Source organism: Rana temporaria, chromosome 11 (genome assembly GCF_905171775.1).
Source record: "Rana temporaria chromosome 11, aRanTem1.1, whole genome shotgun sequence".
Taxonomy (NCBI): Eukaryota; Metazoa; Chordata; class Amphibia; order Anura; family Ranidae; genus Rana; species Rana temporaria.
In genome coordinates this window covers 10,069,989-10,084,261 of record NC_053499.1, presented here as the reverse complement: position 1 = coordinate 10,084,261, position 14,273 = coordinate 10,069,989, and the positions used below count along the sequence as shown (strand labels likewise).

Sequence of the window (14,273 nt, the reverse complement as noted above, 5' to 3'; positions counted from 1 at the left end):
TTTCAAAATTAAAAAATAAATACCGTATTTTCCGGCGTATAAGACGACTTTCTAACCCCTTAAAATCTTCTTAAAAGTCGGGGGTCGTCTTATACGCCGGTAACCTAACATCCTTACCTTATCCTAAGACATGCAGAATCGCGGCCGTACGTTTTTTCAAAAGCCGTGCCTCCTACGTCTTCTGTTCCGTGATAGGCGGAACACTCAGCTTCCCAGGAGGCACTGTGTTCAGTGTTCGCCTATCACGGAGGCCCTCTCGTCCTGTGTTTAGTGTCCGCCTATCACGGAGGCCCTCTCGTCCTCGGACGAGAGGGCCTCCGTGATAGGCGAACACTGAACACAGTGTCTCCTGGGAAGCTGACTGTTCCGCCTCTTTTAAAAAAACATACGGCCGCGATTCTGCATGTCTTAGGATAAGGTAAGGGCACAGCGAGTCTGGCATGTAATGGGGCACAGTCTGGCATGTAATGGGGCACAGTCTGGCATGCAATGGGGCACAGTCTGGCATGTAATGAGGCACAGTCTGGCATGTAATGGGGCATAGTCTGGCATGTAATGGGGCACAGTCTGGCATGTAATGGGGCACAGTCTGGCATGTAATGGGGCACAGTCTGGCATGTAATGGGGCACAGTCTGGCATGTAATGGGGCACAGTCTGGCATGTAATGGGGCACAGTCTGGCATGTAGTGGCACAGTGGTGGCACCGTGAGGCGAGGCATGACTAGTAGGAAGGGGGTAATCTTATACGGCGAGTATATCCCAAAACCAAAATTTTGGCTGGAAAATTAGGGGGTCGTCTTATACGCCCAGTCGTCTTATACGCCGGCAAATACGGTAATGCTAAAAATGTAAAAAGCTTGATGGTGAGCATTTATTACCTTTACTAGTGAAAAAAAAGCCCTGTGTTGAGTGAACTAAAATGAAGTATGGGGTGCCAGACAAACGAAGGGTGAATGGCACTAAAAACGAATATTCAGTACAGTGGTCTCTAGTAGGTGTAGAGGCGCAGCCTCGATCCGGTAATGCAGGGAAGTACTGTAACGTAGCAGTACCACTAGCACACCAGAAAATTCCCACAGCACAGTCCTCTTCCTTCAGTCTTTCACATGAAACTCCCCCCTAGCCTAGCCTAGGCTTTTCAATTGAATATATTTTCATTAGTAATTTGTCAGGTTATTCCATTGGTCATTCTTTTTTATCTTGCAGAAAACAACCCAACTAAGGGATCTTTAGCAAAGACATATAATGATTTCAAGAATGGGTTGACCACGACTTATGTGACCTCTGTCATTGAGCAGCAGAATATCCAGAACGCTGACCAATTAAATAAGCTAAGTGTCCATGTGGGAGATGGGACTGTTTCAAGAGGATACGTCAATGGACCATTGGACCCCGCATTACGCTACAGGTATTGGAGTTGCTTTCACCACAATGCAAGGAGACACAACTAATGCTTACAAAAGCAGAATCACATTGCTAAATCTCTGTTAAATTGACTGAATGTGGAACCATTTGAAAAAATAAAAAAATTGTTTATAGGAAAAATCGCTATATAATAATTTCTTTGGTGATGAGCAAAAGTTTTAACTTATATGAAAATTCAGCAACAATTGGGTTTTGTCTGCATAATTTAACAATATAAGCATGTGATCCTGAAAGGGGTTGTTAAGGTTCATGTTTTTTCACCTTAATGCATCCTATGCATTAAGGTGAAAAAACACCTGCCAATGACGGCCCCCCAGCCCCCCCGTTTAAGTTACCTGAGCCCGTTCACCTGCCCTTGCGCGTGTCCGGCATCCTCTTCTCCACAGAGTCTGGCCATTGATTGGCTAGATTCAATAGATTTATAGCAGTGCAGCCATTGGTTCGCGCTGCTGTCAATCACATCCAATGACGCAGCGTGCCAGGGGGCGGGGCCGAGTGATACAGTCGGGGGCTATAGCCGCCGGCTTTATCACGGGAGCGTGCCCGCAAGTTAACCCCCTTGGGAGAGAGCTTCCCATGAAGGGGATTAGCTCTTGCTGGGAGGAGCAGAGACAGCCGCCAAGGGACCACAGTCAGCCTCTTTCCTCTCTGGGATCTGTGAGAACCGAGCCAGCGGCGATGTTCGGTGGCTTGGTTCTCAGTGCACAGACGGCGGGGGACAGATATAGCATCGGTCTGATGCTCCATCCACCGAGGTAAGTATAAATATGGGTAAAACTCAATTCCCATACTTCTCCTTTAACGTTGATTACATTTTGATATAGTTATTACATTTGTTGCAAAATGACTTGTTCCTAATAATAAGATGAATACTGATCTCTTGACTTTAAGGGTCTACATAGTTGGCTTTACTGCTTTAAACTATGATCCAGCCACAGACACAATCAATGAAGATCAGTCAAAAGCAACTGTTTCCAGCTTCTCTTCATCTGCTTCAACAACGACTACTTTTGAAACAGGTATACACCTTGTGTAGTGTCCTCACAGTTTAAATTTTTCACATTTTCTTTTTATGCTATACGTTCTTTAGTTGATCACCTAAATCTTAACAAGAACATCTTCAGCCTCCTTCCCCTGAGTCAAATTATTACCCCCTTCATAAAAATTCACTTAATATTTACTTTAATTATATTGGTCTTCTGGGCAAACTGGTGATGATTTTGGTTCTTTTCCCTCCTGTATGGCCATTATGATTGGTGGTCCTGACTGTAGCATTGATTGCCACTTGTGGAATGAAGTGCATGCTCTTTTCAATGAGCTTGGGCCGTTGTAATGATATTCCCCCAGGATGGGGGTGAATCCATGAGAGCCTTGGCTTAGAAGAAGTGGGTTGAATGATGTGTGCTATCAACCAGCCATGGTTGGGCATCCACAAATGGTGGAGAAGGACATGCCTGTTCTGTGGGACTAACTACAACAGAAACAGTCGGAGCCTGAGGCCGCGTACACACGGTCGGTCCATCCGATGAGGGCTAGAGAGGCGGGGCAGCTATAATCTTGGGATTTTTTTTTTAAAAACACTGATTTTTACATACTGTCCCTGGTTTTACTAAGGCTGGCAACCCTGATGGGGCGCTCTAGTGGCATGGGGCCCTCAGGCAGTGCCCGGGTGCCCGAATGGTCAGTCCGCCCCTGATGCTGCTGTAACTGCTTAAAAAATATTAGTTGACATTGGGCTTTAATTTGTTTGTTGCAATTTGTTTATTCAACTACACTGTCCACATAAGTGAGTATGCTGCTGTTAGATTTCACTGTAGAACAATAAGCATTGTCACTCTGTTAAAGGAAGTGCAATAATTAGGGATCTACTAACCAGAGCAACAGCTATTAATACAAATAGAATTAAAGCAGGTCATCCATGGATCGAAATTAGAGCGAATCAGAAGAATTCACCCGAATTTTGATCCATGTATGGGTGGGCTGCTTGTACAGATGTCGATCAACTTCTATACAACCAGCCTGTTGGGTCTTCTCTGATCAATCAGTGCCGGCAGCACTAATTGGTCTATTCTGACTCCACCACCCACACTGAGTTGAACGAAAAAATTAAGCAAGTGTGATCTTCCATAGAAAAACAAAAACTGCATTGGCAGACTTGCATCATATTTGTCTATTTTTCTATTTTACCTTATCTGTAAAATTATTTTTCAGGTCATGCAAAGAAACCAGGCAGTTTGCAGATTGTTCGCTCATCCTCGGGGGATGCTATGAACGTCACCTTCCAAAGTCTTGACACTTCCTTTGGACCGACAGTGACATATGCCATCGTCATGACAAGTGATTTTAGTGGTAGGAAGAGCAAATGTAAAAGAAAAATGTTACCAATCAGCAGTATATAAAAAGTATATATTAAATGTTTGACTTTTATTTACAGTACATCTGTCATGTATATGCAATAGTCTGGCAGCTTACCTGTTTCCAGCTGTCCATTAAGAGGCCTGACTCTGTTCTGGTTACCTTCTTATCTCCTCTACTCCCTGTATGACCCCACCCAGGCCATCCCAGGAAGTCTATATTAACTGTTGCATTACAGGCCTGCAGTGCTGTTCAACAGTGTTGTTTGTTTAAGTTCCTGTCTGCAGTGTGCTACGATTACCTCTCTGTGTACCGTTTTTGGCTCGTCCCTGACTTCTCCTGTTTGCCTGTGACCTTGACCTTTTTGCCTGTCCCTCGGTTACCCTGTTGCCCTGACCTCGGCTTACCCATCACTTCCGTTTGTCCCACTTGCTGCTTCCCCTCTCTCTCTGTGGAACGCGACCTAGGGGATCCCAGGGGTCGTGACCTGGGCCCAGCTGCGGCGAAGGCCATCCTCACCACTAGAGGCTCTGGTGAACACAAAGCTGGGTCTTGGGTTCACGCTTCCCCTCTGATAGCAGCATTCGGATATAGGGTTCACTACCCTGAGGTGCATCCCTGACCCCTACGGAGTGCACTTGTCACCTGGCCACAGGTGACCTGACAACATCATTGTAGTAGGGGTCATAAAAAAAAAATTTCCCTAAAAAACAACAAGCTCAGAACCTTACCTCCTTTGAATATTTGATAATTGTATTCACTATATATATATATATATATATATATATATATATATATATATATATATATATATATATATATATATATATATATATATATACACTGTATTTATTTATATATATATATATATATATATATATATATATAAATACAGTGTATATATATATATTATCAATATCAATTTGGTGATCATTTGTAATCCTATGCCATTGGTCATTCTTTTTTTATCTTACAGACAACAAACCAACTAAAGGATATTTATCTAAGACATATAATGATTTCAAGAATGGGTTGACCAAGACTTATGTGACCTCTGTCATTGAGCAACGAAATATTCATAATGCTGATGAATTGAATAAAATTAATGTCAATGTGGGTGATGGAACAGTTTCGAGGGGATACGTCAATGGACCATTGGACCCCGCCTTAAATTACAGGTAACGGAGTAGCTTCAACATCCATCCAATGAGACGCACCTTCTCGTTATAAATTTGGAATCTCATTGCTCAGACACTAGACTGAAACTCTTTTAGATCAACTGGAGTTGGAAGGATTTGAAAAGATTCAAATTAAAATTTTTAGAAAAAAAACTCTATATAATAATTACCGATGCGCGTCACAGGTTGCCGGAAAAACCCGATAGTCGGTGCGGCTCTATACGGCGCCTGCGCACCAACGTTCGGGTTCTGTCGGCAACCTGTGACGCGCAGTATGCGCCGTTCGGAAGCCTGTCAATCACAGGCAGTGCTTGGGAACGCCCACTCCCGCGGGATCGCCGTGAGGTGAAAATCGGGATTAACAGGTATGTGCTGACAAAAAAAAAAAACACCGGCCTTGTGTCAGTAGGATGGCGCGACTTTGTGTAGTGTCAAAAAATGTTTTAAAGGGTGAACCTCCGCTTTAAGTCAGGAATAACATGGTGATTATGTGGCTTTGTTTATCAAAAAGTTGACGTTAGGGTATGAGTTTGGGTTAGGGTTGGTTTCCTTCATCAACAAAGCCAGGGCCGATCCTAGGGTCACAGACGCCTGGGTGCTGAAATATTTCTGGCTCCCCCACATGGGCATGGTCATCTTCCTAACTTCTCCCCTTTCTATGGCTACGATTCAAACACAGAGATGCTCCCCTAAGAAGTCTTCATTAGTGTCCCCCATCAGAGTCCCCTCCAGCAGGTGTCCCCCATCAGAGCCCCCCCAGCAGGTGTCCCCCATTAAAACCCTCCCACAGCAGGTGTCCCCCATCAGAGCTCCCCCACAGCAGGTGTCCCCCATCAGAGCCCCCCCACAGCAGGTGTCCCCCATCAGAGCCCCCCCAGCAGGTGTCCCCCATTAAAAACCATCCCACAGCAGGTGTCCCCCATCAGAGCCCCCCCCACAGCAGGTGTCCCCATCAGAGCCCCCCACATCAGGTGTCCCCATAGATCAGTACTATGATCCATGTATCTTGGGCACGCTGGGTGCAGAAGCACATTACACAGGGGTGGGGCATACGTGGCATCTTTGGTTACTTGGAGGGTGGCATTCGGAGAGCATTTCTGGGAGTGCACGGGATGAATGGCAGCAGCTCTGGCCAACCCAGAAGCCTCTCATCACACCGCCTATGGGAAAAGAGCTGACACACGCAGAGGGGGCAGGGCAGACAGGAGACTGCTCCATGCACACCGGACAGCTCCGCTGTGGTACCCTGCCCAGATTCCGAGGACAGCGGGAGGTATGCGCTCTTGTCAGTTGCCAGCGGAGAGAGAGAGCGGGATGGGGAACCGCAGCACCCACTACATGCGCTCCGCCTGTGGACACAGAGAGGGAGGAGGTTGGGGAGCACTTTGGAGCTTTGGCGCCCCCACCTTTGTGGCGCCTGGGTGCGGAGCACCCCGTGCACCCTGCCTAGGATTGGCCCTGAACAAAGCTATTGATCTTAAAGTCACCATTGGGATTGGTGCTCACCTGGCTTTCCTAGAAAACCAATCCAGGCATTTTTTGGTGATTCAGTAAAAAGTCTGTGTTTTGAACGATGAGTTTAATGTTGATGGAATTTCAAGGATTCAAGAACTATTACATTTGCTGCAACATCATTCCTTGCAAATAATAAGATGGACAATAATCTCTTGACTTTCAGGGTTTACATAGTAGGCTTTAGCGCTATCAACTATGATGTGGTCGAAAAAACTATAAATGAAGATAAGTCAACATCAACTTTTACCAGCTTCTCTGGTTCTACTTCAAAGACTACTACTATTACTTCTACTACTTCTACTACTTCTACTACTCCTACTACAACAGGTATATACGTATTGTAATGTATTTACAGTTTCTATTTTTCACATTCTCTATTTACGCTACACGTTCTTTCGTTTATCACCTGAACATCAGCAGCCTCCAGTCCTTCAGTCCTTCTCTACCCACTCCCCAAACCCTGCTCAACAAATCTATCTAAACTAAAAAGGGTTTTCTACTTTTAAACTTTCAGCTACAGTTTTTTTTTTACTTTGTTGTAGCTGCTTAAAAGTATTAGTTGGAGTTTAGGCAGTTATACTGCGGCAACTTGGCTCACCTTGCACGAACCGGCGTCGGTATACATCGGGCTCGTACATGGCGATCATCCGATGTCCGTGTTCATCCGATCCCCCCATAGGGGAGAGCGGAGAAAAGACAGGGCGGTCCCTGCACAGTGTGCGGGGACCGCCCTGTCAGCCGCCGGCTCAGCGGGGATTTTACGGAGCGTTCCCCGCTGAGCTTACGGACACACGGAGACGGATCATTACTGAAAGGGCCCTAAGGGGTAAATCCTTCCGGGGCTGACGTGGTTAAAGTTGGTGTAAACCCCTCCATATACCCAGTGAAGTGACTGAGCTCAGGTGATACACAGAGATGAAACAAATCATCCTACATAAGTTGTACCTATTTATCAACAGCAATCTTTCCCCTACACATCTATTCAAAGTGCAAAACTTACACAGAATCTCACAGCTCTGAAAAGCAGGGGGTGGAGAGCTGGAGTCACATAAATGAGGAGAGCAGATTGGAGGGAAGGGACACCCCCCCCCCCTTCACACAGCACCCAGGAACAGAGCTGAGGCTGTGCCCAGGGCGGGCCCTACCATGGGACCCGATGGTACCATTGTACCAGGCAGCACTTTCAGGGGGGCAGCAAATTGCCACCCGCACGCCATCCCATTCCACCAGCTCCGCTCTCCACTCCACTGTGGGGCTAATTGCCACCCGACCGCTCCTCCCGTTATGCTCTCCGCTCCACTGTGGGGTTAATTGCATGAATAGAGCCATAACAGGTCCTTTTTATACTCCTATATACATGTATAGAGCCATGATAGGTCCACTTTAGTTATAATGATATAAAATAATGAATGTGGGGGCATTTTGGTGGGCGTCATTTTTTTTGGGGGGGGGGGGGCAGCATTTCATTCTTGGTACCAGGCAGCACAATGTCTTGGGCCGGCACTGGCTGTGCCCTCTCCTGACACCTTTTTTCTTTTGTTATCAAGAAAACTTGTCAGAAGTGATTCATAATTATAGCAGAGGAGCAAAGCAGCAAACAGAAATAACACTTAGTGCTCTGGATTTAGACAAGAACACACTATAGAGGGATATGCTTTGTTCATATTTCATGTCTAAAGTTTACAACCACTTTAAGTCCATTTAAAGTTACATCTAAAACTGCCCTGTCCACATAGTAGCAATGCTTCTCCCAAATTTTACTGTAGAAAAATTTGCATTGTCACCCTGTTGAAGGAAGTGGAAAAATAAGGGATCTACAGGTATTCATACAGTATTAAATGTGGCAATCAGAAAAACAAAAACTGCATCATTAGTAATAGACTGCATCATATATGTTATGTATCTATTTAACCCATATTTACACTTTAACTTATCTGTAAAAGGACATGTGATACTGATTATTATTTTTTTTCAGTACCTGCAGAGATTCCAGGCGGTGTGCAGATTGTTCGCTCATCTACAGGGAAAGCGATGGACCTCACCTTCCAAAGTGTTCATACCTCATATAGACCCATAGTGGCTTATGCCATCATCATGACAACTGATTTGAATGGTAGGAACAACAAGTGTATGCTAACTGGACGAAATAATTATATTATTGGCGACCAGCTGCCAATGGAGTCGAGACACAAAGAACAGCTGCAGATTGCCTACTAAGCATTATATTATGTATTTGTTTTATTTAATACTAACAGTCTTGCACTTTATGAAGGATTGGGTTGCCTGAGTCTAATCTGCTTTAACCACTAGGCGTTCGCGCTATAGCGCGGACCCCGAATGCCGGGAGGCCATCAATAGACGTCCTCCCCTTCGTGCGCTCCCCATGCGCCCCTGCAGGGCGTGCGCGGCACACGCTGTGATCACCGAGTCACTGAGACTCGGGTGATCACAGATCCGAATAAGGGTCCGGTCCCAGCCCCTTACCATGTTATCAACTGTCAGCCAATGACATCTGATCACGTGATGGAAACAAAAAGCCAATCACCGGCTTATGGGCAAGGGACATTGGTCCCAAAGAGGAAGAGGCAATTCTGCCTCATCTGTGCAATCTGTACCCCCTGCCAGTGCCACCTGACTTTGCCACCTGCCAGTGCCCACAGTGCCCACCAGTGCCACCTATCAATGCCCACAAGTGCCACCTATCAATGCCCACCAGTGGTGCCAATTACTGCCTCATCAGTGCCACCTAGCAATGCTGCCTATAAGTGTAACCTACCAGTGCTGATCAGTGCCCATCACTGCCACCCATCAGTACCCATCACTGCTACCTATCAGTGCCAATCACTGCCAGCTTTCAGTGCCACCTATCAATGCCACCTATTAGTGCCACTTCTCAGCACCCACCAGTGCCACCTATCAATGCCCTTCAGTGCCACCCATCAGTGCCACCTCTCGGTGTCACCTCCCAGTGCCCACCAGTGCCACCTATCAGTGCCCGCCAATGCCGCCATATCAGTGCCCATCAGTGCAGCCCATCAGCGCAGCCCATCAGCGCAGCCCGTCAGTGCAGCCTCATCAGCGAACATCAATGAAGGGGAAAAATTACCTGTTTGCAAAATTTTATAGCAAAATATAAAAAAAATATATATTTTTTTTTAAAAACAGTCTTTTAAAAAAAAAAAGCAGAGGCGATCAAATACCACCGAAAGAAAGCTCTATTTGTGGGGAAAAAATGATAAAAAAATGTTTTGGGTACAACGTTGTATGACCGCGCAATTTTCATTCAAAGTGCGACAGCGCTGAAAGCTGAAAATCGGTCTGGGCAGGACTCGTAGACTTACAGAGCAGAAAGCAGATGCTGGATATGTAATGAACATGGCTGCCTTCAGGTGCAGCTCTATTAAAAATTATTCTCCAAAATACATCTTGATAACAATATTTCCATCAAACGAATCTCTTTTTTTTTTACAATAACAAAGGAAAAAGCAAGGCCATTCTAAAATATAGAAAATATCAGTTTCATCTTTTTCATTATTTTACAGGTAACAAACCAACTAAAGGATCTTTAGCAAAGACATATAATGATTTCAGGAAAGGGTTGACCACGACTTATGTGACCTCTGTCATTGAGCAGCAGAAAATCAGGAAAGCCACACAATTAAATAGGATAAGTGTCCACGTGGGAGATGGCTCTGCTTCAAGGGGATATGTGAATGGACGATTGGACCCTGCATTACACTACAGGTAATGGAGTTGCTTTGACCTGCATGCAATAAGACACACTATGGGGGAGATTTACTAAAACTGGAGCACTCAGAATCTGGTGCAGTTGTGCATTGGGAGCCAATCAGCTTCTAACTTCAGCTTGTTCAACTAAATTTTGACCACAAAACCCAGAAGCGGATTTGTTTCTATGCAGAGCTGCACCTGATATTGAGCTTCGATTTTAGTAAATCAACCCTGTAACGGTCAGGGGTTAACGCCGTTACGGTATCCCATTCCACCAACCCAAGACAGCTTCTGACACAATCCAGCAGACAGGACCCATTGGATTTTCCCCCAGAATAACGAGACACAGCTCTGTTCTCTGGTTCCAAACAGAATAGATCTTTTAATGGTAAAACTCAGGCTTGTTATATACAGTTAGTAGCCCCAAGAAACAATGGCTTAACTCCACCCGCAACATGACACAATGGGTGCTCAATACACATTCCTTTAGATAATGACATTCAGATAATCTACATGAACTAATTACTAGTTATTTACCCAGACGTTCTGACTCCGCGATAAGCTATTCTCACCTAATACACAATACACATTCCTTTGTAGACGTAATTGACATGCTAATCCACTAGAGCTGAAAAGTCAGCCATCTGACCTTTCAGACTGCCAACCCCCAACACATCTCATCAATAGACTTTCACACAATAAAATATCTTAGGAGCCAGACTCAATTAACACCTCAACAGTATGTGTCCCGACATGAATGAGTCACTCTCCTATTGACCTGTTGGGGTCAGAATTAATCACCTGTAATATTTCAAGATATCCTGCAATACATGAATTATCATTACTGCCCCATCTCATGTAATCCGAGATATAATTTCTCAGTCATCCTATGCCCCTATTGGACATAGGATGACCCTAGACCCAAGAGTCATTGGTGAAGCTGGCACAGGAGTACCCCACATCCTTCAAGAGCCTCTGGGTCCCACGGGCCATACCGTTACAAACCCCTTTATGTTTACAAATCCAGAATCACATTGGTAGACACTAGACTGATTCTTTGTTCGACTGACTGAAGGTTGAGGGATGTGAACAGATCCAAATAGAGGAGGTTGGAAGGTCTCTAAATCAGTGTTTCTCAAAATGTTTTTAGTTAAGGAACTCTTTACATTTATGGCCAATCTCAAGGTACCCTTTGAAATTATGGACAGTCTCAAGTCACCCCATTCTAAAATTTAAAAAACGACTCAAATAGTTTTACAAAATGCGGCAGTATCAACACACGTAGGACACCCAACATTAGAGGTTTTATTCTTATTTTATTCTTACAAAGCAAATACACTTTTGCATACCAGTACCAACTAGTATGCAACCTGTGTTTCTTCTCTCTCTCAGTTTCTATCCATCACTCAGCTAATGTGACCCCAGTGTTGGTGGAGAGAGGCAGGGAAGGGTCAAACAGGGATGCTGTGCAGGCAGGGCCGTTTGAAGGAATTTGGGGGCCCCAAGCAAAATGGGGGCCCCCAAGCACCCCACCTCCCCCCCCCGCATGCAAAGCCTATGTTAGCGCTTCACAATTTTTTTACACCCATGTTCTTACTCAGCCCCCCCCCCCAGTCCCTATGTTTTTCTATTCTCACCTCCCCTTCTTCCATGTTGGCTGCTGCTGTAGTGTGGCCGAGCTCCTCTTCCTCCTGTCAGTCCGGTGTTCTATAATTATGGGTCCCCAGTCCCCTATCAGATAGTGCCCGGGCCGGGTACCGTGCGGTACAGGAGATTCAGTTTTATGTGTTCCCGGCCGGACTGAAAGGAAGTGCGCACTCAGTGTGCACTTCCTGTCAGTCCGACCGTGAACAGGAAACTGAATCTCCTGTACCGTGCGGGGTACCTGGTCGGACTGACAGGACTTCAGGAGGCAGGAAGAGGAGCTCGACCACGCTACAGCCTGGGAAGGGGATGTTGGGGGCCCCAGGCCAGCTCGGGGCCCCAATCAATTGTTTGTTTTGCCTGTCCTGTAGCGACAGGCCTGTGTGCAGGCGATTAACAGCCTTCTTATCAATACTGATGGCATCACTGGTTGTTAGGATTCCGGTGACTGGAAGGCTGAAATGGTGCTCAATAGTAACCCGTTGCTTTTGATCAACCTGCTGGCTTGTATAAATGTTTTTCCCATTTTTAGGCATTTTGCCAAGGCAATAGCTGAAGAAGACCTCAAGGCACTTCAGGGTTCCTGGGCACCCTGGTTTAAAAAGGCTGCTCTAAATATTGACTAATTATGAGCGAAATTGTAGTTTCAATTTGGTAAAATTCCAGCACTTTGGGTTATTTCCGCAAAACGTATCAACATAGCAATGCGATCCTCAAGCCAGTGATAACATGGTGGTCATGTGGCTTTGTTTATCAAAGGCTTGACATTGGGATAAGTGTTATAGCTAGGGCTGGCTTTGCTTTTCAACAAAGCGATTGATCTTGCTGTAAGCATTAGGATGGGGATCACTTGCCTTCCTTAGAAAAAAATCTATTGGGGGGGGGGGGGGGCTAAAGCCTATTTCCTCTAAGCAGCTTGCATGGTGTTACAAAAGGCTTTTTTCGATTAAAGTTTAGTTTAGAAATTGTTGAATCCTAATAATAAGATAATAGGACAATGATCTCTTGACTTTCAGGGTCTACATAGTGGGCTTTACTGCTATCAAATATGATCCAGCCACAAACACTATCAATGAAGATCGGTCAGCAGCAACTGTTACCAGCTTCTCTGATTCTGCTTCAATAACTACTACTACTAATATAGGTATCCACCTAGTGTAAAGTATTTGACAGCTTACATTTTACACATTTTGCATTTGTACTAGGTTTTTTGGTTTATCACTTATATCTTAAAGGTCATTGGTAGCCTTCTGCCCCCCCCCCCCCCCAAGTTCATCCCTACCTCTTCCCTAAACCCTTCCACCACACTTTTTAAAAGTATCCATTGACATTTGTATACCTGAATTATTTTCTCCTGTCCGGCCATGGAAACTGACAGACCCTACTACAGCACTGAGCTCTGGCTCAGAGGACAGGGTTAAATGTCATTCAGCCCTGAAGTGGCCATCAACAAGTATTGGAGAAGGATGCAACCTGTTGTTGTCTTATGAGTGTGTATTAGTCTAGGCCTCTTTACTATGTACCAATACATTTTTGTTATTGTGTTAAAGCTTTGACTCATGGTCAAAGAACTCCTATTTAACCCAAATCATATCTGAGAGGTATTAAATCTCAAATATAGTAAATGGGACTAACTATCACTTTAACCGTGGTAACAGTTGGAGTCCAAGGATACCAGAGTGCCCTTGTCACCAGATCTGTCTATACAAGTGAGATATTTCTCCTCTTGAACTGTTAGCCACAATTTATGTTAAATTGCTCGAACTGCATAAACATTAGTTGATGTCAAAGGGCTGCAATCTAGGAGACCTTAGCAGCAAAAATCATCACCTCCCTGCAGGGTGCTGTGGTGGACCCCAGGGGGGCTCCTTAGATGCTGCGCCTTGGTCCTTCTAAGGGCTCTCACTTTCAGCAAACATATGGGCATGCTCAGTCTTATTCCTTCGGTGCCTCAGGTATCCTGCTTCTCCAAGACTCTGAGTATCATCTGTGGCCTACATGACCACCTTGCGCCAACTGCTGTAACTAAATTCTTGTCAGTAAATTTGTTCTTTAGTGGTACAGACTCTCATCCATGGCTGTAAATGGAGATGTGATACTGACAATGAATTGTTTTTCCAGTTCTTCTAGAGGAACCAGTCAATGTGCAGGCTGTTCGCTCATACTCGGGGGATGCTATGAACATCACCTTCCAAAGTTTTGAAACTTCATATGGATCCACAGTGGCTTATGCCATCATTATGACAACTGATTCTAATGGTAGGAACAGAAAAGTGAACTCAAGAACACTAACTATTGACATAAATGTGCAACTGGGCAAATAAAATGTATACATTTTAAATGTTTATTTTTAGATATATCACTGAACTAACCTCCATAAAACCTATTATGTGTGGGGGGTCTGCCAATGATTATCAAAGTGTTGG

The 14,273-nt window shown here is 44.9% G+C and overlaps 1 protein-coding gene across 2 annotated transcripts in view; it reads left to right on the top strand.

Annotated features, from left to right (window-relative positions):
* LOC120917024 (receptor-type tyrosine-protein phosphatase eta-like) overlaps window positions 1-14,273 on the top strand; it is a 104,449-nt gene that overhangs the window by 59,198 nt on the left and 30,978 nt on the right. For both annotated transcript variants that reach the window (XM_040328011.1, XM_040328012.1), the window contains 9 exons: window positions 1,208-1,409; window positions 2,318-2,445; window positions 3,638-3,775; window positions 4,758-4,959; window positions 6,638-6,801; window positions 8,450-8,587; window positions 10,017-10,218; window positions 12,864-12,991; window positions 13,969-14,106. In XM_040328011.1, coding sequence (XP_040183945.1) covers window positions 1,208-1,409; window positions 2,318-2,445; window positions 3,638-3,775; window positions 4,758-4,959; window positions 6,638-6,801; window positions 8,450-8,587; window positions 10,017-10,218; window positions 12,864-12,991; window positions 13,969-14,106 — 1,440 coding nt within the window. The remainder of the gene's footprint in view (window positions 1-1,207; window positions 1,410-2,317; window positions 2,446-3,637; window positions 3,776-4,757; window positions 4,960-6,637; window positions 6,802-8,449; window positions 8,588-10,016; window positions 10,219-12,863; window positions 12,992-13,968; window positions 14,107-14,273) is intronic.